Here is a 26,051-nt window from a genome sequence, read left to right on the forward strand (position 1 = left end):
AGCAGTTGTCTGGAATGGGGCACCCAGGCCCTCACCAGCTTCTCTCAGCCATGGTGAAAAAGATGGCCATTTAATGGGAGATGTCTTTGTGATGAGCATGCCCTTTGACCCTGTAATTGTCTGGTGTTACAGGAAGTACATTCTATTATTATCAAAGGGTCGTTATAGGAATCCCTGACGCTACCATCCCTCCTTTGATGCCTCAGAAATAGAATGTTTTTACTATCGTGAAAAGCTTATTTGAGACAGAAAAGAGCCCTCAATACATTTCCCAGAATACAGAAGGTTTATTTAGGTATAAGCAGCTTCATTTATGTATTTAGATAAATTATTAAAGTAATGTTGCTACTTTGAGGGTAAATATCAAACTATTTGCTGGGGCCTTGTGGCCAATAACAAGCTGGCATTCTGTGTCCAATATGACGCTTGGCCTGGATAACAAGGAGATAAGGGCGATAACTTTTGATCACTCTGGCATAGTAATCAATTGAGGCTGATATGAATTCCAACACAGCAAGACCAGACTAGACACGTTCTTTTCAGACTGAACGCATCTGACGTTTCATGCAGCTGTCAGATGTAAATGATGCCCATCGAAGAATAGACCAGACAGGATATGAACATTTGAAATCATGTGTGTTTAACCTTTTACTGCAGGGTCACAGAGTTTTGTTATATTTCAGTCTTCTGTGATATGTATAAAGTGTTATATTGGGATGCAAACTCAAAATTGAATACATTTCAACTCTATATCTGACATGGTACAGGTGTCTTCTTTTTTTGTAAGCGTGTTTGAGGTAGTTGCTAGTCTAAAAAAAATAAACTTTGAAACAAAAATACATCGCAGAAGACTGAAATATAACAAAACTGTTTGACATAGAAACACCAGATTTTCTGCAGGTTTTTAAAAATAATGTTTATTAATTATGAAATTACAAAAAATATTAATAACATTCCACCCATAAGCCCATTAGGTCATTTGACTGCAGGAAAAGGTAACTTGTTTGAAATTAAACTTGACAACATGAATTGAATGCTGTTAATCCAAATCCATAGTAAGAAATCAAGAACATGACCAACAGTAAAGACTGAGAACGTAGCCTATAAATTCATATGACGTAACCTGCTTTCGACCCCTGCTATCTGTATTTTTAACATGATAGCTATGGCACTCCGACAGTAGTCCAAAACTACCATCACCTTCCTGAGAGACAAGGGGTGTGGGATAAAAGGGGAGGTGGGAAGAGGATGGAAAGGGGTAAGAGGGAAGGGAAGTCAGACATGCAAAGGAAGGGTTATAGGGGAAAGAGGGAAGCCATGACCGTCTGTCTAAACAAACAAAAAACAGACAAACGGTATGAAAAAAATGCTTTGAAATGACCGATCTATAAATAAGGGTATTATATGCACCAACAGGCCACCGCGCCCTTCCACTGATCGTGTTGTTGACAAACGTGTTTTACTAGCCTGAGTTATAATACTCTACACCACCATTCATTTTTCACATTGTGAATTTTAAAAAATGGACATTAATTGTGTGTTTGGTGTAAGCTTAGCTTGGCCTGACATTTTTGATCACCGTGTGGTTCTCTCTCAGACAAGTTGGGAGTTCCCTGCCAAAGAGGGGTGACATGGAGTCCCGGCTGGCTTAGCTAGCATGGAGCCTCAAGTGGAGGACGCTAACAAAAGTTTTCAATGCTGCAGGAGCTGTGTTTAATTTCCTTTATCCGGGGACAATGTGGACCAACAAGACTTCCAATGTAGCAGCTGTTTGCTTGCAGAGGACTACAGGGGCAAAGTGCCTACTCTTAGCAAACAGGTAGCGAACCTAAGCAAGCTACTGGGGAATCCACGCCCGTCTGATTTTTCTTTCTCCTCCACCCTAGTAGCCGGACGCCACTCTGGCCTGATGGAAGTGTCGGCTCTCCACAGCCAACTGGCCGGTACTCTGCAGGGATCCCTCCCAGAAGGGGTCTCCCCCTTCCTTGGAGAATGGAGTTGGTGGGATGATCCTGGTGGATGTTCCTGTTCTCAATCCTACCAAGCAGACATGGAGATATGTCACTCGCAGTGTAAACTGAAAACATTGTCCTCTTGCAACGGGGATCTCCTTGGAGATGTTGTGCCCGAACCGGACACAGACCAGAAACAGCTTCGCTGCCCTGGATCCAGAGGCTCCGGCACCTTCTTCCATGGCGGCTTCTGATTCGAGATCGGATCCGGAGGAACCTGCGCCTTCGTCCTCTGTTCTGTCTCCCTCTCTGGTACCTCGGGTTCAGATCCTCAGAGCTCCCACCCTCATCAGACCGTGAGGCTGTCTGAGACTCCGGCACATTCATTGTCCACAATGGATACTACAGCTGGCTCGGGTCCATCGGGCCCCACTGCCCTTTGGTCCTCGAGGGTTTTGCAAAACCACATGAGGAAAAAAAGAAAGGCCGGACCTCCTCAACCATTGCACCAGCCGTCGTCATCGGCAGTTCTATGGTAGGAAACATCATGATTCCCGGGGGAAAAACTCTGTGCTATCCTGGAGTACTGGACATTACAAGGCTGCTTCTGCTTCAAACTACATTAGGGGGGCTAGCTCAGAACTTCTGAAAATAGATTGTAAAGACCTGGTTCTAGCACTGAAAGATTCCAAAAAACAACCAATTATTTCAGGTCCGGTACCATCTTTGGGCCGAGGGTGTTGAAGAATTCAGCAGGCTACTGTTGAAATCACTTTTGCAGATAACTTTGACACCTTCTGGAAACAGAAGATGATCTAAAGGAATGATGGATTCCATCCAAATTATCTTGGCTCCTGGACTCAGTCCACGCATTTCAAGGCTGCATTGAGACAATGACTTATCAATGACCCAAGCCCAGCTCAGATAATCCCTACCATTCTGTAGCTGAGTTGTCATAATGCTGCAGCAAATGTACATTATCCCAGGGGCATTGGCAGACATAATGTAAGTAACCTAATTTATGTCCCTCTAACTGCCCTGAATGCCTCTGTTGATCCTACAGCTATTGTATTCAGTAATCATGTGCCAATGACCAGGGTTCATGTGCCCTAGTAGGAAGTCCACTGTGTGCAGCTCACCCTACACTATTAACTAAAACATAAATAACATGAGCATGTCTACTTCTGCTAAGCTTCCAATTAAAGCAATAAAAAAAATCAAGCATCCCAGAAAAGTGCTAAAAAAAAGAAACAAGGTTCATGAAATCAATAACTTGCTAATAACAGATGGAATTCATATTCTGAAACCCACTTAGATAATACATTTGATGATACAGTGGTAGCAATACATGGTTATAACATTTACAGAAAATACAGAAATGCCAATGGTGGGGGTGTTGCTGTTTATATTCAGAACCACATTCCTGTAAAGCTTAGAGAGGATCTCATGTTAAATACTGTTGGAGTAATATGGCTACAGGTTCATCTGCTTCACTTAAAGCCCATTCTTGTGGGAAGCTACAGTTGAAGACGAAAGTTTACATACACTTAGGTTGGAGTAATCAGATTCTTTCACTTATAATTCACTGTATCACAATTCCAGTGAGTCAGAAGTTTACATAAACTAAGTTGACTGTGCCCTTAAACAGCTTGGAAAATATCAGAAAATTATGTCATGGCTTTAGAAGCTTCTGATAGGCTAATTTACATAATTTGAGTCAATTGGAGGTGTACCTGTGGATGTATTTCAAGGCCTACCTTCAAACTCAGTGCCTCTTGGGAGAATTTTTAAAGACTTTAAAAACCTTAAATAAAATTTTGGGCAAAAAGGCAAACTCGGCTCCATCATTCATTGAATCAGATGGCTCATTCATTACAAAACCCACTGATATTGGCAATTACTTGAATGATTTTTTTACTGGCAAGATTAGCTAACTTAGGCATGACATGCCAGCAACAAATGCTGACACTACACATCCAAGTATAACTGATCAAATTATGAAAGACAAGAATCGTAATTTTGAATTCCGTTAAGTCAGTGTGGAAGAGGTGAAGACAATATTGTTGTCTATCAACAATGACAAGCCACCGGGGTCTGACAACTTGGATGGAAAATTACTGAAGATAATAGTGAACGATATAGCCACTCCTATTTGCAATATTATCTTTAATCTATGCCTACTAGAAAGTGTGTGGAGGGAAGCAAACGTCTTCCCTGGAGGGAAGCAAAGTCATTCCGCTACCCAAGAATAGTAAAGCCCCGTTCACTGGCTCAAATAGCCGACCAATCAGCCTGTAACCAACCCTTAGTAAACTTTTGGAAAAAATTGTGTTTGAGCAGACACAATGCTATTTTACTGTAAACAAATTGACAACAGACTTTAGCACACATATAGAGAAGGACATTCAACAAACACGGCACTTACACAAATGACTGATTATTGGCTGAGAGAAATTGATGATAAAAAGACTGTGGGAGCTGTTTTGTTAGACTTCAGTGCGCCTTTTGACATTATTGATCATATTCTGCCGCTGAAAAAACATGTGTGTTATGGCTTTACACCCCCTGCTATATTGTGGATAAAGAGTTAACTGTCTAACAAAACACAGAGGGTGTTCTTTAATGGAATCCTCTCCAACATAATCCAGGTAGAATCAGGAATTCCCCAGGGCAGTTGTCTTGGCCCCTTACTTTTTCAATCTTTATTAATAACTTGCCACTGTCTTTGAGTAAAGCCAGTATGTCTATGTACGCAGACGACTCATCACTATACACGTCAACTACTACAGCGAGTGAAATCACTGCAACCCTTAACAAAGAGCTGCAGTTAGTTTCAGAATGGGTGGTAAGGAATAAGTTAGTCCTAAATCTTAAAACTAAAAGCATTGTATTTGGGACAAATCATTCACTAAACCCTAAACTTAGATAAATCTCATTCATAAATCTTGTTATGAATAATGTGGAAATTGAGCAAGTTGAATTGACTGTCTGCATTGTGTCCTGCCACCCGCCAACCCCTCTTTACGCTACTGCTACTCTCTGTTCATCATATATGCGTAGTCACTTTAACCATATCTACATGTACATACTACTTCAACCGGTGTCTGTATATAGCCTCGCTACTTTTATAGACTTGCTACTGTATATAGCCTCGCTACTGTTTTTCACTGTTGTTTTTATTTCTTTACTTACCTATTGTTCACCTAATACCTTTTTTGCACTATTGGTTACTATTGGTAAGTAAGCATTTCACTGGAAGGTCTACACCTGTTGTATTTGGCGTACGTGACAAATAAACTTTGATTTGATTTGACTAAACTGCTTGAAGTAACCCTGGATTGTAATAAACTGTCATGGTCAAAACATGTTGATACAACAGTAGCTAGGATGGGGAGTAGTCTGTCCATAATAAAGCGCTGCTCTGCCTTCTTAACAACACTATCAACAAGGCAGGTCCAACAGGCCATAGTTTTGTCGCACCTGGACTACTGTTCAGTCGTATGGTTACGTGCCACAAAGAGGGACCTCGTAAAATTACAATTGGCTCAGAACAGGGCAGCACGGCTGGGCCTTAAATGTACACAGAGAGCTAACATTAATAATATGCATGTAAATCTCTCATGGCTTAAAGAGGAGGAGAGATTGACTTCATCACTACTTGTTTTTGTAAGAAGTGTTGACATGCTGAATGCACCGAAATGTCTGTTCAAACTACTAGCACACAGCTTGGACACCCATGCATACATACCTCACAAGACATGCTACCAGAGGTCACTTCACAATCCCCAAGTCAAGAACAGACTACGGGAGGCGCATAGTACTACATATTCCACATCAAGTAACTGATGCAAGCAGTAGAATCCGATTTTTAAAAAACAGATCACAATACACCTTATGGAACAGAGGAGACTGTGAAGAGGAAGACACACAGGAACAGACACCTGCATTCGCACACAGATGCTAGCACGCGCACTCTACACACACGTACATTGTGTAATATTGTTGTCAGGTGGTATTATACATTTTGTATTGTAGATATGTTGTGGTGTAATAATGTTATATGATGTACTGTTTTATTTGTGATGTAAGTGCCTTAATGTGTTTGGACCCCTGGAAGACTAGCTAATGGGGATCCCTAATAAATACAAATACAATGTGTCTTGTTTCCATCCATAAGCAAACATTTTCCCTTCATTTCCCCTCACCTTTTTCACCTAGGAATCGTTCTGGTTTGATTTATGTGTAGATTTGGTAAGTGCAGGCATACTGCACCCATCACACAGTGATGATATTTGACTCACGTCTCGTGGTCTGGTGATAACACAGATATGCTATTCACTACTGTAACATGACTGACAAAGATTAACCCTGGTAGGAAGACATGACCTGACAGTAAGCAGCTAGGCAGCTGATTTTCCATATTCCACCAAATGACCCCAAAAACATTTGTAACAACCAGTATATCTGCGAAGCATCTAACAAAAACATAGCTAGACCTTAGAGTAGGCTACCTAAAATTATAAATAATTTAAATCTTTCATTATGGTCAATTATAAACTGGGTGGTTCAAGCCCTGAACGCAGATTGGCTGACAACCATGGTATATCACCATATCATACCACGGATATGAGTTATTTTTTTATTTTTACTGCTCTAATTACATTGGCAAACAGTTCATAATAGCAATAAGGCACCTCAGGGGTTTGTGGTATATGGCCAATATACCACGGCCAAGGGCTGTATCCAGGCACTCCGCGTTGCATCTTGCCTAAGAACCACCCTTAGCCATGGTATATTGGCCATATACCACACCCCCCGGTGCCTTACTGCCTAAATATATAATCGCATCAGTGCAATGCTTTTCACAATTGCAGTTATCTGAATAAATAGTCTAGTATAGTTTTGATCTAAAAGAAGTTAGCTATAGAACAGACTAGAAAACTGGTCTCTTTGAGACCATTTTCATATTTTCATAGCCAGTGTAAGAATTCCTCCATGCTACAGTTTATTAATTTGTAGGAATTCCTAGCTTAAACATGCGCCTGGCAATGTAATAACCATATTACTATGATGAAGCTGTTATAACACATGGGACTTCCCTATTTTCACAAGAGGCTAATTACACACACTTGCAGAAGAGCAGATAGCTGACACAACACAACTTACAGAAACTGACCCAATGTTTCCACTCACTGAGAATATCAGGAAGTGCCCCTGCTGACCACTGACAACATACCTTGTGACAACATGAGCCACACTGACACACCAGACTTTGGAAACAGGAACACACAAACGCACACACCAAATCTCCTGTTTAGCTGAACATTTGGTAACAAAGAACTTCTGCTACAAGACTCAGAAGGATGACGCCCAGCTCATCAGGACCAATCTGAGAAGACAACAACCTGTCCAGAACCAACCAGAGGACCAGAACTTCCAGACTCAACCTACTTTCTGTGCTGTATAAAATGTCTATGCAAACTGTTTTAGGGGCTCTGCTCTGCTAGTTCTCTCTGAGCTAAAGGAACGAGACCGTGCACGCTGTACCAAATATCTTTACTCATAATTAAACTGTCGCTTGTCATACAATTTATCACCTTGTCTGAATCGATCCTTGACCGGCTCGCCCTTCTCCATATCCCATTATCAACAGAAACTTGGTAAGCAGAGGATGGTTGTCTAGACCCGGTCCAGAGTGGTTGATTTGGGTGGGAGAGGGCGAGTTGGTGAAAGGACGGTTCACGGAGGACAGGTGAAATCTTTTGGGGGGGAGGACGACAGTTCTGCTCAACTCGGGAAACTGATCTTCTGGTCGACCATAAACAAGGTAAGCAAGACCTGTTAAATCAAACTTTGCATATTGTCGTATAGTTCTTCCAAATTTCGATCAGTGGTACCGAGTCTGGGTAAGAATTCTTGTTTAAATTTATGTGTATAGATGACATGTGAAGGACAGTGAAGTAAACATATGTGGCCATAATTTTGTTCCGATAGTCCGGCGGCGACCGGTCCGGCTGAGTCCGGTAAGGGATAAAATTGTGTTAGGGTTCCGATAGTCCGGCGGCGACCGGTCCGGCTGAGTCCGGTAAGGAACGATATTCCGATAGTCCGGCGGCGACCGGTCCGGCAGAGTCCGGTAAGGAATAGTTAAAGTTAAAAGAAATAGACTTATCCGATAGTCCGGCGGCGACCGGTCCGGCAGAGACCGGTAAGGAAGTCTTAGTCCTAAGTCCGGCGGCGACCGGTCCGATTAGATTCGGTAGGGAAATCTATTCCGATAGTCCGGCGGCGACCGGTCCGGCAGAGTCCGGTAAGGAATAGAATACCGTGTATTGTTTAATGACAAACGCTCCATGTACCAATAGGGTCGGATGTGTAAATGTCAACTGATTAATGTGTATTGTTTAATGACAAACGCTCCATGTACCAATAGGGTCGGATATGTAAATGTCAACTGATTAATGTGTATTGTTTAATGACAAACGCTCCATGTACCAATAGGGTCGGATGTGTAAATGTCAACTGTTTAATGGATGTTGTTTAATGATGAACATTGCTAGTTAAAAATAGGATTCCGATAGTCTTAAAGTGTATAAGCCTCATCCAAAAGCCCGAATATTCGTTCGGGGTGAAGGATGTAGTTAAAGTGAACAGTGGTAAATGATAAAGTGGTAACTATTCTAAGTCCGGCTGAGACCGGTCCGACTGAGGTCGGTAAGGAATAAACTTAATTTGTGTTGTGATAAGACCTACTCAATAGTCCAGGCGGAGACCGGTAAGGAGTAGGTTTGAATTGTGTAGTGATAAGTGATAGCTATTCAATAAGTCCGGCTGAGACCGGTCCGACTGAGATCGGTAAGGAATAGGTTCAGAGTGTTTGAGAGATCTCTAATGTAATGTGTAAGTGTTGAAAGTATACTGATTAATGTGAAGTATTTTAAGTGATAAATATTGACTATATTGAATGAATGTCTAAATGATGTGTTTTAATGTGCTGATATAATCTGTTGGTTGCGCATTCCACAACGCCGTATAAATCAAATAATATATGTATAAAAATTCTGAATATACGAGGGAGGATCTCTGAGATAAGACAGAGTACGTGTCTCCAAGAATTCATCACGGGTATTTACCAGTGACGGGCTAAGTATATTCAGATAGTCTAAATATAGTGATGAAATTTAATCAGATGTTTTAAAATATAGAGATAAAAGTTAAAATATAAAATACATGACAATATGACGACCCCAAATACTCCAAAGCTAAAATTCAATGATTTTCTAGATCAGAAAATACAGGACAGGTAAGGGGGAAAGGAACAGTGGAAGACTATAAAGAAGGTTTGGGAGGGATTGAAGTTGAGATAGACACAGGCAGGTTATCTAGGAGGGGGGCCGCCAAGCAGGGTCCAACTGAGTACGATGGAAGGCGGACTGAGAGAGGCAGTGCAGGAAGCTAGAGACAGGGAGGTAGAAAAGAATAAAAGTCATTTGTTTAAGAAGGAAAGGACCACCAAGAGAGGGAGGTCATATGCCCGCTCTTGATGTACACCAGATAGGTATGACTGATTATGTGAAAAAACTGACGGAACTTTCTGCAGCTCTCTCCAAACAGATTCACAAGGTCCGAGAGGGGGAGCTGCCAGGAGGCACGCCACCACGGAATGTAAAATGGTGACTGGGTGGGGTAAGAGTCCACAAGAGAAAGTGGCTGGAACCCAGGTGGACTGAACTGTACGAAGTGAAGGAGGTTACTTCATACTCAGTTCAGGTCAAAGGTAAATCAGGCGCACCTTGGCACCACCTCACACATTGCACTCTAGCTCCAATTCCTTACAGAAGTCAGAGCCGATTTGAGCGGCCTAAATTCGATTCCAAATTAAGACACTCCTGACTCAGGTGATGCGGCATCAAACTTCGCCTCCCCTGAAAAAGGAACCTCTCCCAGTTAGAGGGATATCTCCCTCCCTGGGCGAGATTAGGGATATCTGGCCCCTTATTTGTGATATTCCTCCACACACTCATAACTCTTAGAATAGTTGGGGGTGGAGAGCTGTACAGAGAATGGACAGAAGATGGCAGTATTGCAGCACTCAACGGTCTCCCAGCAAACGGGAGCCTGTTTGAATGCTGGTGACAGAAAAAACTTAGAACCAATTCGGAGTAGAGAGAATACATTTAATAACTTATTTAGGTTAAATTTACAGACTAATGATATTATTGTTATGGATTGGCTGACATGCGATATAAATTTAGCGAAGTATATGGTAAGTTTACACTTTGGAATGGAGAAAGTTGAGAAGTTGATTTTACTTATACGATAGTTTTGCTGCTAAACTTAGTTGGAGTAACTAGATGTTTTGCCTAGAGGCATGAATAAGACAGTCATTTTTGGTATCACCAGAGAATTCGAACAATAAGTAAACGTATTCTAAACGTGATCTGTTTTCATTATGGGGAACAAAGAACGACTCGCAACCTGGTATGGCTGGCATGAGAGTTTTTAAAGGGACAGTGTACGTTTATCACAGTTGTATGGTTAGTACATGAAACATCGGGGAAATTTAAAACGAATGATTTAAGGGTATTATCATAATTATTAGGTTTTGTTTTTGTGGTAAACGTTTTGGGTTAAGGGGTTTTCCGTGTTCCGAGAGACAAGATAATATTAGGTGTTTTACTTTCTGAGTTTTATTTAGACAAGGGACTTTGTTAAGATAAAGGGTTATTTTGGTATGTCTAGATATGGTATGGAACACGAATGTAGGTGTAACCTTTTTGACCTCTTTTCGTTGCATTTTCCTGTGACTTGATCAATCACGGGGGGATGTAGTGAGAATAATGAAATTGTGGTCATTTGGGAATACTAGTTTTGAGGTAAATTGATATAATAGAGTTTATAACTCTTGACCATAATTGTAGTTTTAACCACAGAGGAGTCAGGATTCTGTTCCCGCACTGCTGAGACCTTGAAGGTTTGAGAGCAGAGAAGGGAGTTTTGGAAGGGGGCGCCAGGACAGAGATAACAGAATGGGTAGATAACAGTTACTGAATGGAGACAAAAGGGAGAATTGGACATGTGGAAAATGAAAGGGGCGCTCCTACATAATAATGTAGAACATAAGAATATTTTACTAAGTCATTATTTAGAATAGGTAAGGTTGATACCTGGGCAGAGCCAGGTATCAAACGGGGGAGGGGTACATTGTGGTCTAGGATAGGATGGGGCCTATTGGATAATAAACTAATTTAAAATTAAAAATTCTAGCTAAAAAATAGGCATAGAAGTTAAATATATAATCAGATAGAACAAATGACAAACTGTTTATTAACCAAACCTGTATGTCCAAGATTTTATGCATTACAGGTGAATTAAAGGAGAAGGTGATTCACCCGACCTGGGGGCATATCGCACTTGGAGGGTGAGACACACTGACACTGCCGAATGATCACAGAGTTAAGGAGAAGAACCGTTACTAATAGAGTTCGGGGATCAACTCCTTAATGAAGAATTCCCTGCCCCCGACCTTTCCTCACTGTGTTTGTTCATAGAAGTGAAAGTGTTGCTTGATCTCTGGCTGATGATGTGTTCTCTGGGAGAGGAGGGGGCTTTACAGGATTGCTTGTAGTCCTGAGTTGTCTGTTTAGGATACGATGGGGATGTTACCATCACAGTACTGCCAGAACCACCACCAGTTCCAACAGACCAGGTTCAGCCGGCCTCCTCCACCACTTCAAGACCAAGTCCCACGCCATCACCTGAACTCTACAATCTGGTATAGAAGTCCGTCCCCAGAAGACACCATGGGGGTTAAGGCATATGGGGGATATTACAGCTGTAACACTGGTACAGGTAGAGGTATAGACTATGGGAGGTTCCCTACTGCTGCCTGCATCACTAATGTCACTATTAACTAGAGGTGTTGCTGATGTATGGTGGATGTGTGGACCTGCCAGGCGGTTGACCCCATTTTGAAAGGAGATTATCAGGGAACATGTGTTTTGGCCAGTCTGATAAACACCATTGCCTGTTATTGAGGTTACAGCTAACCAACTTTTGGGAGCTGCACATGACAGAGGCTTGGGACCAATTCAGGAGACGGCAGAATCGTGACGCTCCTTGGTCCGAGGGTACAGATAACATTCACACCAACCTGTTGGGGGTCCCAATAGGGGTCCCCCACGAATTCCAGACATTAAACAGGAAAGATGGCCTGTGGCATCTGATGCCCATCATTGGCCCAGCTATTGTTGATGCTAAACAAAATGCCTGGGTCAATTATATCTACTATAATTAATAATGATTTGTTAAATACACCCACACAGCACTTACAGGGATGGCTGAACAATTGGATGCTACCTCTCAAACCAGTAGACAAAATAGACTAGCACTGGACATGATTCTGGCCGACCAGGGAGGTGTATGTAAAATGTTTGGAGAACAGTGTTAGACGTTTGTCCCTAACAATACTAGTCCGGATGGGAGCATTTCAAAAGCTCTGAGTGGGTTGGCAAGGTTATCGGTGGAGGTGAGGGGTCTTGCAGGTGTGGAGGAGAGTGGACTGGTCCCTTGGCTGGGTGGTTGGTTTGGTAAGTGCACTGCAGTGATGATTACTGGATTTCTGACACTAGTTGTTGTTTTTCATTTCTGTGCTGCCTGTATCATACCTTGTTTGAAGAAGTCTGTTACAGATGTGGCAAGGGCCTCTGGTATGATGCCGCTGCTTGATGCTCCAGTAGGAGAGGCTGATACGGAATCAAGCTTTCGCAGGAGAGTGGGCCTGACAGAGGAAGACCCTTGGTTCGCTGTAGTTGATGTTGTCGAATGAATAAAAAAGTGATGTTTGTCCTCCCTGTTGTGAAGGTTTGAAGTTCCCGGGTGGCGACGAGCCCACCTGGTACAGGTTGTATAGAGGGATGGACCTGAGGGTTTAACATATTCTCGTTTTTTGGTTACTAATGTGTGATTGGCCACTCCAGGTGTAGTTATTGGAGTGGTCTCCTTTTGGTCCTTGCTCATCCTTATTGGTGACTGAGGAGGCTGGAAAGGCCACCCACCAGAGCTGTGTGGTATGTATGGGGGCCCGTCCACTCCTTCGCATTGTACCGGCTACCCTACCTGACGTATGTCTTCTTCCTGTTATGAAACATGACAACCCAACTGCCAACTGCTCCGTAGGGGACAAGTTTTACCCTATTGTTAAAAGTACTAGAAAGGGCCCGATGTTTTCTTCTCGGGTTGCCAGGGCTAATTTTACTTCTATAAATATGTCCCTTGGCCCTCCAATTATGGGAGCACTACCTTATGCATGGTGCAAGAGCACCCATAATCCTAATGCCCCTTTTACCCCTGTGTCTAGAGCTGATGTATGGTGGTGGTGTGGAGGAAATCATCTATATGACCGCCTGCCAGGGAATGCCACTGGTCTCTGTGCTCTTGTCTCTCTGCTTCTTCCTGTTTCAGTGTATCCTATGGAAGTGAGGGACCTGATGGCCCGAGTAGAGAGGGACGGGGATTTATCCCGGTCCAAAAGATCAACAGGAGTGGATCCTGGAGACCCCACCTATCTGGATGCTATAGGGATCCCTAGGGGGGTGCCAGATAAGTATAAACTCATAGACCAGGTTGCAGCCGGTTTTGAATCATCCATATGCTGGTGGTGCACCATTAATAAAAATGTTGATAGAATCAACTACATTCATTTTAATGTCCAAAAACTAGGCAATTGGACCCAGCAAGGCTTTGAGGCGGTGCATGGCCAATTGGCAGCTACCAGTCTGATGGCCTTCCAAAACCGCATTGCAGTAGACATGCTTCTCTCTGAGAAGGGCGGTGTCTGTTCCATGTTTGGAGAACAGTGTTGCACCTTTATACCAAACAACACCGCCACGGATGGTAGCCTGACTATTGCCTTAGAAGGCCTAAGGACACTTAATGGTAAAATGAAGTCTCACTCTGGTGTAGACACCTCTATGTGGGACTCTTGGATGGACGCCTTTGGAAAGTATAAAACTCTGGTATCCTCCATTTTGGTTTCCATATCCATATGTGTAGCCATTTTGGTTTTATGTGGCTGTTGTTGCATTCCCTGCATACGCTCACTGACCACTAGGGTCATTTCTAAGGCCATAGACCCATCTGCGCCTTCCCAAATGTTTCCCTTATTAGCCGAAGGGGAGGACTATGATGATCCTCTTGATCTGGGAAGTGGGGACGAATCTGTGTACCATGATGTGGGGGACTCAGACGTCTAACTTTATGTCACGTCTCGGTTGAGACGTGAAGAGAGGGAATCTAAAACTTTTTCCCTAAGAAAAAGTTCCCTTATACTGGGCATTAAGTGAATGTTGGCTCTCCCCAATGTGAAGGTTTTAAGTTCCCGGGTGGCAACGAGCCCACCTGGTACAATGGTTTAGTGGGAAGAGCCTGAGGGTTTTTGCTTATAGCTGCTTATGTCACGTCTCTTATGAGACGTGAAGAGAGGGATTTGTAAGAATTCCTCCATGCTACAGTTTATTAATTTGTAGGAATTCCTAGCTTAAACATGCGCCTGGCAATGTAATAACCATATTACTATGATGAAGCTGTTATAACACATGGGACTTCCCTATTTTCACAAGAGGCTAATTACACACACTTGCAGAAGAGCAGATAGCTGACACAACACAACTTACAGAAACTGACCCAATGTTTCCACTCACTGAGAATATCAGGAAGTGCCCCTGCTGACCACTGACAACATACCTTGTGACAACATGAGCCACACTGACACACCAGACTTTGGAAACAGGAACACACAAACGCACACACCAAATCTCCTGTTTAGCTGAACATTTGGTAACAAAGAACTTCTGCTACAAGACTCAGAAGGATGACGCCCAGCTCATCAGGACCAATCTGAGAAGACAACAACCTGTCCAGAACCAACCAGAGGACCAGAACTTCCAGACTCAACCTACTTTCTGTGCTGTATAAAATGTCTATGCAAACTGTTTTAGGGGCTCTGCTCTGCTAGTTCTCTCTGAGCTAAAGGAACGAGACCGTGCACGCTGTACCAAATATCTTTACTCATAATTAAACTGTCGCTTGTCATACAATTTATCACCTTGTCTGAATCGATCCTTGACCGGCTCGCCCTTCTCCATATCCCATTATCAACACCAGTTACAGATTGCATTCCACAAGAGTCACACATTCTTAACATTACAGTCTCTGGGTATTCAGTCAAAACAAAATGATTAATCATATACAGTAATAGTGAGGGCATGCATAACAGCATGAAAAAAGAGCTTACCTTTTTGATAATGTGCGTAGGCTAAATGACACAATCTACTAACCATCTTTCAAGACAGAAATTGCTGTATAGGGGTGACTAATTCAATCCACTTATTCTGTTCACTTACTACTATTATTTATATGATGACAAATAAATAACTATTTTAAACGCATTAGACATGCACGCGTGTTCTGATGTAATGCGCAAAGACTTCCAATTACTTGAATTAATCCGTTATTGTAACTAGTCCACATACATTGGGGCGGTAGGTAGCCTAGTGGTTGGAGCATTGGGCCAGTAACTGAGAAGTTGCTGGATCGAATCCCTGAGCTGACAAGATACAAATCTGTTCCCTGATAGGCCGTCATTGTAAATAAGAATTTGTTTTTAAATGACTTGCCTAGTTAAATAAAGGTTAAATAAAACGTTTTAATTCCATACAGTATAATTTAACTATAACTGACAGTAGAAAACAGATATGCTTTTTACATCCCATGCAGCTATATTCATAATTTGTGATAATAAGATATAATTTGCTTTTCAACTTACATAAACGATTGACCAGAAAAATACCAGAACAAGTTAGCAACATCACATGTTTGAAGTTTGCTGGGTCTACGCAGCCTTATTCAGAGCGGGGCAGAGTAGCGCTCCATCAAGTAGCCAGCCTTCAGTAGCCAAGCAACCCCGCAAAGTTTCCAATGTACAGTACAGTCACAAAACGATACACCGCTGAAAACCGCATCCTTTGCAGAGTTTTCAAGAAGTTAGATCTGCATTAGGTCACATACCTTTCCAGGTCAGAGAAAGCAGGAAAAGTCCCACGAACGCGTTCATTCGTAAAGCCATGTTGTTTCTTCTGCCCAGTGTCGTCCTGAGAGTGAGTGTGAAGACTGGTCGATCCTGGCAAACTGCAAGACAGACGCAGGGTGCTAGAGAGGCAAGAGATGTAGGGCAGATAGGGTTGACAGCGACTGTGCTGTTGGTAGGAGGAACTTATAGGGGAGGGAGCTCAATACAGTAAGTAGCCTAATCGTTATGAACAGATAGCCTAAATGATAACATGGTTTGGTACAAGGTTTCCTCAATTGTCTAGAATGGAATAGGATATAATAGAAAATATAGCAGCGAGAAGCAATAAACGGGGTTCAGAGGATGACAGAAAGGACACAAGATCTGTTGGACAACAAAGCAAGCACTCATCATGTAGGAACTATCTTATTTTATGTGCAACCAGTGAAAACATGACCATTTGTATCCACAAGGATGATCCAAGAGAAGTTTAGTCTATTGCTGTAGGTTGGTTATCTTTGAATGCAGGTAATCATTCTTAAAGTCCTTACTTAATGTATTGAGTTTCAGTGATGGGGAAGCTACTCTGAAAATCTAGTTTACCAAGGTACCAATTCCTTCACACTGGAATAAGTTAAGCTACACTAAAGCTACCCTTAAGAAAACTATAGTTGACTTAACTAAAGTTAGTTTGAAAAAGTACTTACACTACATCCAAACTACTTCATAAATTATCATATCTAAATCTGAAATGTCATAGACTACAAATTGCAACACCAGATCAAGAGTCTGGTGGTGCAAGCCATGTAAGGTTGCAGTGACTTCCTATTCACATAGCTTCTAAGAACATATACACACAGAAAAAAAGGGTAGTAGGGGAACCCTTTTTGGTTCCAGGTAGAACCCTTCTAGGTTCTAGATAGCACTTTTTTTAAAGAGTGTATATATGGTTTACATACGGTTAACATTCACAAAATGTCATGGACCCATGTCCATCTGTTCAATTCTTGAAGCCCTAGTGTGATATAGTGCCATCTAGTGGTGTAGCATGACTGCATTTGAATGCCGCAACTAATCATTCTCAAATTCATCAGAGGCTAATTTATTGAGTCTGTATACCAAATCTGGAGTCAATCTGACTTATGGTTCATGAGAAGAAGATTTTCTAATGTATTTTTAGCATATGTGCTAAAGTGGACCTATAGGTACAGTGCAACCATATTGAATGCAACAACAATGTTTTCTCAAAACCATGAAAGACTGATGTAATGAGTCTAAATACAGCATCTGGAGTGAATCTGATCTATGGTTCATGAGGAGAAGATGATTGCAGATGATTCTGAGCATTAGCGTTACATATGCAAAGAATGAGTTGTTAATAGTTTCCTTGTTTTCTGAGATATCGATACCTAATTCAATGTGGTTCATTTTAGGGACATCTATGCTAGCGATGACAAGTTTCGTGTTGATAGGCTGTTGTGGACTGGATTTACAGTGGTTTTAAAGGACACGTACAAGCAGATTTCTTTTCTTTGTCAATAACTCAGCCATCTTTTGGTCAGTTAAGACATGCGCCATGGGCCTACATTCCAAAGGTGGTGTCATTTGGTCCTATGGTTCAAGATAAGAAGATTCTTAAAGTATTTGAGCATATTTTAGCGTATTAGCGTATGCGCTAATGTGCATCTACTGGTGGACATCTTTGAATGCATCAACGTTATTTTCTCAAACTCTTTATAGACTATTGTGATTATTCCAAAAACCAAATTTGGAGTGAATCTGACTTTTAGAATTATTTTAATCATTAGCTCTCTCATAGTCAAAAAAAAGGTCATTGTTAATAGTTTCCTTATTTTTTAAAGATATTATTGGCAAATGTAATATGGTTCATAATGTCTTTGATGACCCTAAAAAGTTTCAGGTTGATAGGCCATTGTGGAGTGTATTTACAAAAAATTTAAATGGACACGTAAAATATGATTTCCTTAATTATCAATAACTCAGCCATCTCTTAACCGATCCATTAGCTTTTTTCAAACTAAGTTAATCTAAGTTAAACTAAGTTAATAAGACGTCTGGGGAAGGTGGGGGGTGCTAAGTTGACAAATTAAATTGTTTTAAGATGGTCATACTATGGATCATTTAGCTATTTGATTTAGAATTTTAGTACCCCTTTAAGTATCAAAACAATTATTTGATCAATATTGATTTTGGCCTTTACTACTAAAGCCCATAGAAATGTATTGAATAACACATTCATAAATGGCAAAAAGGACAGTAAAAATATAAATCATAAGAAACAAAGTTTTGAAATGTCTGTCCTAAATCTAGGAGATATAAATATAACTCTGAACATATTTAGGTTTTTCTTTACACATATTTAACCCCATTTTTGGGTTAGGCACAGAATTACTTTCATACTTCCATTCGTTTTTTAAACCGATACCGGTTACCTTCAGATGAATCCTGTGACACTTGTGGGGGTCATAGAGAGAACGGAGAACACCATCGTGTTCGGGAGAATCTCCCCTTTCAACAGTGGGGTCCCATTAGTTTTTACCCCAAACGGTTCGGAAGCTACCAAATAGAAGTTGGCACACCATCGTGTTTGTGAGTCTCCCCTTTCCATAGAGTGGTCATAATAGTTTTTATAGGTCAAACCGTTCCGACGCTACAGACGGTTACCTGAGAAGACTGATTTTCGGGATGTCTCATGGTCTGACAAACATCGCTCTAGCTCTGCGACTTTTCACTGCAGATGCGGAAGTGCGACACTGGTGGATGCCAAATATCTCTAGCTTAAACCTACAGATTTTGATTAGGGTTTTATGTAACATGACTCTAGGGGGTTAAGAGATGTAATGTTGTGTTATTTGGACTTATGGTTCATGAGAAATATGTTTTTCAAAGGTTTAACCAACATTTCCAAGATGGAGGAAAATCTATCCTGATGGACCTTTGTTCAGCATGGGGAAAGACACCTACATATAAAGTTTCAAGTCTCTAGGTCAAACGGGGCAACGGATATAAGGATTTCAGTGACTGCTTATAACAGTGCCCGCTATTGGCCAATTGTTACCATTCTTTTTTAACAAGTTACTCATGGCCTCAATTTCTGTACGCCAAATTAGAAAGTTATCAATCTATGTAGTTGTACATTGAATAGTATCCATTGTAGGGTAAGCATAGCCACATGGACATGGTATGTGCTTTATGAAAAGCATTACATAAATCTTAGAAAGCTCAGAGAAGACAATCACCAATGGAGTTATTTATTTAATCTGCATATTTCAGCTTGGCCAGCAGCTGTTGGGTCGTGGGGCCCTAAGGGCCTACAGGGGCCCCTGCAGTCATGGCTGTCCTATCAGATCTCAGGTCCGTGATGAATACTTCCTTGGTGACCACAGTACTGACCAGTGAGCACAGACTTATATATCAGATAAATGGTGGGAAAAAGCATTGTGAAAGATATGATCGGACTGGGGGTCCCTTAAAATGTAATTATGCTGAAATTATGCATCAGCCTGTTCTCTTGCCGGATTCGTAACGCAGACATGGCATGGAATTACATTTCAGTTAGTTCCAGAGCATTCCCGAGCATTCCATTGCTTGACTAAGAGCTGTTCCAATTGATAAATCAAGGCCTATTAGAAAACTTAGATTGCTCTACTGATTCCTCTGCCCCTAAACGATTTAAGTCCAAACTGTAACTAGGCCACTCAAGAACATTCAATGTTGTCTTGGTAAGCAAACTCCAGCGTATATTTGGCCTTTTGTTTTAGGTTATTGTCCTGCTGAGGTGAATTTGAATTTGTCTCCCAGTGTCTGTTGGAATGCAGACTGAACCAGAGTACTCTCACACCCGCCTTCCTGCCCATATCTGAATCTCCCTTCCCTCCCGGCTGTATCTGTTCTCTTTTCATGTCTCAACCCTCTATGTATTTATTATTTATCAATAAGTTTGCAATAAGGCAAAAAAAGAAAAACTGTAATAAAAAAATCCTGAATAGAAAAGTGTTATGCTTGGGACAAATCCAATACAAAATACACAAACATGGTGGTGTCTGCATCATGTTATGGGTATGCTTTTCATCGGCAAGGACTAGGGAGTTTTTTTAGGATAAAAGGAAACGGAATAGAGCTAAGCACAGGCAAAATACTTATCACAGCCATTAAACTCTGTAACTTTTTAAAGTCACCATTGGCCTCATGGTGAAATCCCTGAATGGTTTCCTTTCTCTCCGGCAACTGAGTTAGGAAGGACGCCTGTTTCTTTGTAGTGACTGGGTGTATTGATACACCATCCAAAGTGTAATTAATAACTTCACCGTGCTCAAAGGGATATTCAATGTCTCCTTTTTTATTTGTACCCATCTACCAATAGGTGCCATTTTTTGTGAGGCATTGGAAAACCTCCCTGGTCTTTGTGGTTGAATCTGTGTTTGAAAATCACTGCTTGACTGAGGGACCTTACAGATAATTGTATGTGTGGGGGTACAGAGATGAGGTAGTCATTCGTGTTAAACACTATAATTGCACACGGAGTGAGTCCATGCAAGTTACTATGTGACTTGTTAAGCACATTTTTACTCCTGAACTTATTTAGGCTTGCCATAACAAAGGGGTTGAATACTTATTGACTCAAGACATTTCAGCTTTTAATTTTTGATTAATTGACTTTAAAATTAATTTGTTCATTTGACTTTAAAATATATATATATATTTAACCTTTATTTAGCTATGCAAGTCAGTTAAGAACAAATTATTATCTACATTATGGGGTATTGTGTATAGGCCAGTGACACAAAATCTAAATTTAATCCAATTTAAATTCAGGCTGTAACAAAACAAAATGTGGAAAAAGTCAAGGGGTGTGAATATTTTCTGAAGGTACTCTATGTGTGGTCAAGAAAAAATATTAGTGGGCAAGACAAAATATTTAAGCGCTTTAAACAGGGTATGGTGGTAGGTGCCAGGCGCAAAGGTTTGAGTGTGTCAAGAACTGCAACGCTGCTGGGGTTTTCGCGCTCAACAGTTTCCGGTGTGTATCAAGAATGGTCCACCAGCCAAAGTACATCCAGCCAACTTAACACAACTGTGGGAAGCATTGGAGTCAACATGGGCCAGCATCCCTATGGAACGCTTTTGACACCTTGTAGAGTCTATTTTTCCCTCTGAGGGCAAAAGGGGGTGCAACTATTAGGAATGTCTTCCTAATGTTTGTATACTCAGTGTAAAGGAATTATATATTATAATGAGTTATATAATGAGTACATTATAGAATTAAATTGGGATATGATATACAGTATTATGATGAACTATTACAATTAAAATATTTCATCATTAGTTTGGATACGTTTATTGCTTTATTTCTAGCCTGTGTTTGTTAAGATGTGTATTTAATTTATTTATGTTGTGGTGACCTAATGGAGGCCGTGGGAGGGGCCTCTGTGGAGTTATCTGCACTTTGCCAATCCCACCCCTGATCAGACTACTGTGAACTTAAAAGCCTTTGTGGTGAGGTACATGCAAGGGGCATCAATAATGATACCATGATTAAAGATGGAAGAGATGTTTGTGCTTCCTTCGAGACAAAAGCTTTTAGGCTTTCATCGTTGCTTCCCGTTACAGTGCATTCGGAAAGTATTCCGTTTTTTTTTTTTTTTTTTACTTTTTCTACATTTTGTTTTACTTTACAGCCTTATTCTACAATTTATTAAAGACATTTTTTCCCTCATCAATCTACACACAATACCCCACAATGACAAAGCAAAAACAGTTTTTTAGAATTTTTAGCAAATTTATTACAAATAAAAAACTGAAATATCACATTTACATAACTATTCAGACCCTTTACTTAGTACATTGTTGAAGCACCTTTGGCAGCGATTACAGCCTCGAGTCTTCTTGGGTATGACGCTACAAGCTTGGCACACCTGTATTTGGCGAGTTTCTCTCATTCTTCTCTGCATATCCTCTCAAAGCTCTGTCAGGTTGGATGGGGAGCGTCGATGCACAGCTATTTTCAGGTCTCTCCAGAGATGTTCGATCGGGTTCAAGTCAGGGCTCTGGCTGGGACACTCAAGGACATTCAGAGATTTGTCCCGAAGCTACTCCTGCGTTGTCTTGGCTGTGTGCTTAGGGTCATTGTCCTGTTGGAAGGTGAAGCTTCGCCTCAGTCTGAGGTCCTGAGCACTCTGGAGCAGGTTTTTATCAAGGATCTCTCTGTACTTTGCTCTGTTCATCTTTCCCTCGATTGTGACTAGTCTCCCAGTGTCTGCTGCTGAAAAACATCCCCACAGCATAATGTTGCCACCACCATGCTTAGGCCTGATTGCTGGAGTGATGCAGAAATGGTTGTCCTTCTGGAAGGTTCTCCCATCTCCACAGAGGAACCCTGGAGCTCTGTCAGAGTGGCCATCAGGTTGTTGGTCACAACCCTGACCAAGGCCCTTGTCCCCCGATTGCTCAGTTTGGCCAGGCGGCCAGCTCTAGGAAAAGTCTTGGTGGTTCCAAACTTCTTCCATTTAAGAATGATGGAGGCCACTGTGTTCTTGGGGACCTTCAATGCTGCAGAAATATTTTGGTACCCTTCCCCAGATCTGTGCCTCGACACAATCCTGTCTCGGCACTCTACGGACAATTCCTTCGACCTCATGGCTTGGTTTTTGCTCTGACATGCACTGTCACCTGGGGGACCTTATATAGACAGGTGTGTGCCTTTCCAAATAATGTCCAATCAATTGAATTTACCCTAGATGGACTACAATCAAGTTGTTGAAACATCTCAAGGATGATCAATCGAAACAGGATGCACATGAGCTCAATTTTGAGTCTCATAGCAAAGGGTCTGAATACTTACGTAAATAAGGTATTTCTGTAATAAATTTGCTAAAATAAAAAAAAACAGTTTTGGTTTATCATTGTGGCATATTGTGTATAGATTGACGAGGAATTGTTTTTATCTAATCAATTTTAGACATAAAACGTAACAAAATGTGTAAAGAGCCAAGGGGTCTGAATACTTTCCGAATGCGCTATTTCTGCTGTGTAGTGCTGTGTAGTCCTGTGCAGGTCTGGTGTGTTGCCATCTGGGGGCTAAAACTTTTTAAACCCGTAACGAACGTCATTCAACAAAACGGACATCTCCTTTTATGCTCAGTAGACTTCATTGCGCTCTGTTTTTCTTTTCCCCCCGATTTCAGAAAAGAATAAGATCAACGCAGATAAAGGACCACAACTGCCTCCTTCTTCTCTTCTTCCTCCTCCTCCACCCTCAATCTACAGCTAATCCATTTTGTCTGGTTCAGTAAAAGCTCCGATCCACAACACACTCCCAGAGTACTCCTAGGGAGGGATACAGGTCTGTCTATGAGCAATGCTAATCACACACAATACATAAATATGTTTGACATTATTTGAAAAGGCTTTCAAGGCAACATATTTCTTCATGTTGCAGGTGAAACTTTGATTTAGATTCTCTAGATTATTTTGGTTCAGTTTTTGTGTGTGAAAATGTATGATTTACTATAGGACTACTAGTGCTGTAACCTTTGGTAAGACCATGTGGTGGCTGGTGTGGATAAACTTTAGAAGTCAAACAGGGAAATTATGACACCTCTGGATGAAAGGCGGACGTAAACAAAGAGGTTGTTGATGCTTCCACTTCCTGTATGGCCTAGCAGGGGCCCCTGTTTCCAAAACAATCTCATTGTTCAACCTAACCATTCAAGGCCAGTGAAATATAACACAGATTAATTCACTCAGTTTAGGCAAATTAACAATTGTAATGTCAACAGAATGTATCATATTCAATTTTTCTGTTATGAAGATAATGACCAAGGTGAAGGAAATACTTTTTGTATCCACAATGTAATGTATTGCAACAACAGCCATGAATACAGGAAATGGGGAGATGTGAAAATGTTTTTTTATATTTTGTAAAACCCAGCTTGTATATTGTTAAACTGATTCCAAGGATTTTACATTGGTGTATCCCCAGAGGGTCACTTATTATGAATGGGGTCACTTATTCTGCTCCTACCGAGTGAAGCAGCAGTGGACCATATGCCTTGCCTCTTTGGCATTCACATGATAAAATACAATGTGCAGTATTCTTGTGAGACAAATGTATTGATCTAAATACAGTATGGTCAATGGACATTCTGGCAGTACTGAGGTGAGAGGACAACATAAGACACAGCTGTCAGTAATTGGATTAGCTTGGGAATTCATTCCTACAATTCAGCCCAGCACAGACTACTCTAGCAGTGGTATGTAGGCTATAGCAGGTTAGGTTTCCCAATCAGCGGGTGGATGGACAATTCTCATCATATCATTGTGTCACATGAGAAAGGGTGGAGTTTATAGCTGACGTGTAGAGGAGGGGAAATTGAAATACAATCCAGTCGTTTCCGCCAATCACTCATGTTTTACTACTAGGTCATGTAACATATGTTTACTGTATATTAGACCGTTCCTGAAATACCTGGAAGACAAGAAGCTTATATTGAAACAATATGTCATAGTATAGTCATTTATTAATTCGGGGTGGCAGGTAGCCTAGTGGTTCGAGCATCGGGCCAGTAACCGAAAGGTTGCTAGATCAAATCCCTGAGCTGACAAGGTAATAATCTGCTGTTCTGCCCTTGAACAAGGCAGTTAACCCACTGCCCCTAGGCTGTCATTGTAAATAGAATTCTAGTTCTTAACTGACTTGCCTAGTTAAATAAAGGTTAAATAAAAATGAAATGCCAGTCATTTACTATATCACAGCAACTATGGTCTTAACAGCATTCGTCATGACTTCGATGTTTTGGAACGGTAGAAGTCTTACTGCCGCTTTGCTATGATAGGTTGTGTCAGCTCTATTCTTCCGAGGTTATTGATAGTAAGTGGGTTTATACTTCAATTGTAGCTGTCATCAGCTCTGCCCTTGACCATGAATGATGTCAATGTGCAAATTATACAAGTCAAATATTTAGTAGATGTGCTTTGTATTTGTGATGTACATTATAAACAGAGAAGCTGCCGATGTGAACTTTTTTTTTTACAAAGTCATATCAGGATTCATCTTAAGAATGTGCGCTCTTTACCTGTAATTATATACAATCCTAGGCAGAGGGTTTGGGAAGATTGGGAGCATTTAGTTTGGGAAATAAAATAGACTGGGACTGAGTAAGGAAAAGACAACACAAATAAAGTGCCTGGATGTCTCTCCTCCGTTGCAGTTCCCAGGGACTGCAAGACCCTAGAAGACCCAAGAGAGTAAGCTTTTAATTTGGCTGACATATAGGGACAGAAAGTCAGGACATTCTGGAATTTTGTGAGGGGACACAGAAAAACATGTAGGGTGTTCCAAACAAACGTCCTGCTTTTATTCAAAACTGACATCTCTGCTTGTGAAATCAGGATCTTCACAACTTCAGATCTGCATATCTTATTTATTTGAGCATTTTAGGGGATGTTTTGGAAGTCTTTTATTGATGGTTCTCTTTGTGTCCCTTTACATTGAACTTTATACCCATGAGAATCTTAATCTACGTCCGTTGGGAATAAACACACTTACATTTTGTCCATGAATCCGGTTGCCCTGGCATTTCCCCTTTGACGTATTCTCTAGGCTAGCACCCTTAGCACATACCCCTAGTGTACCCTGGTCCCTGCACGAGTGTAATTGATGATTGGACACTGTTCCTGTTTGTTATGGCGCTCGCTCTCTGTGGTGGAAAGAGATATCTTAAGTTCTAAGGAGAGCCTAGAGGAAGGAAAGAGGAAAATAAGTCATTCTTTCCAGGCCAGACCCAAGAGCAAGTTGTTTTGGGGTTGTCTGTTCGAATGAGAGAGGGCCATTGTCCAATGTGCACAAGGGTGGGAGCACGGAGTGTGCGCAGGGGGCAAGGGGGCTTGGGGGAAGAGTGGGAGAGATATTTGGAGTCCTGTTTCTACTAAACTCCATCACAATAACATGAACTGTGACAAAGGGACACTTTGATAAGAGACGCAAGCTTTTGCAAATCCCTGTCTCCATG

At 41.3% G+C, this 26,051-nt stretch overlaps 1 protein-coding gene across 1 annotated transcript in view; it reads right to left on the bottom strand.

Annotated features, from left to right (window-relative positions):
* Nucleotides 1-16,128, bottom strand: part of LOC120028311 (cell surface glycoprotein MUC18-like) — a 75,189-nt gene extending 59,061 nt beyond the window's left edge. The window contains exon 1 of the mRNA XM_038973517.1: nucleotides 16,020-16,128. Within this exon, the coding sequence (XP_038829445.1) occupies nucleotides 16,020-16,077 (58 nt within the window). The 5' untranslated portion in view covers nucleotides 16,078-16,128. The remainder of the gene's footprint in view (nucleotides 1-16,019) is intronic.
* Between the last annotated feature and the right edge of the window lie 9,923 nt (nucleotides 16,129-26,051).

Source organism: Salvelinus namaycush, chromosome 34 (genome assembly GCF_016432855.1).
Source record: "Salvelinus namaycush isolate Seneca chromosome 34, SaNama_1.0, whole genome shotgun sequence".
Taxonomy (NCBI): Eukaryota; Metazoa; Chordata; class Actinopteri; order Salmoniformes; family Salmonidae; genus Salvelinus; species Salvelinus namaycush.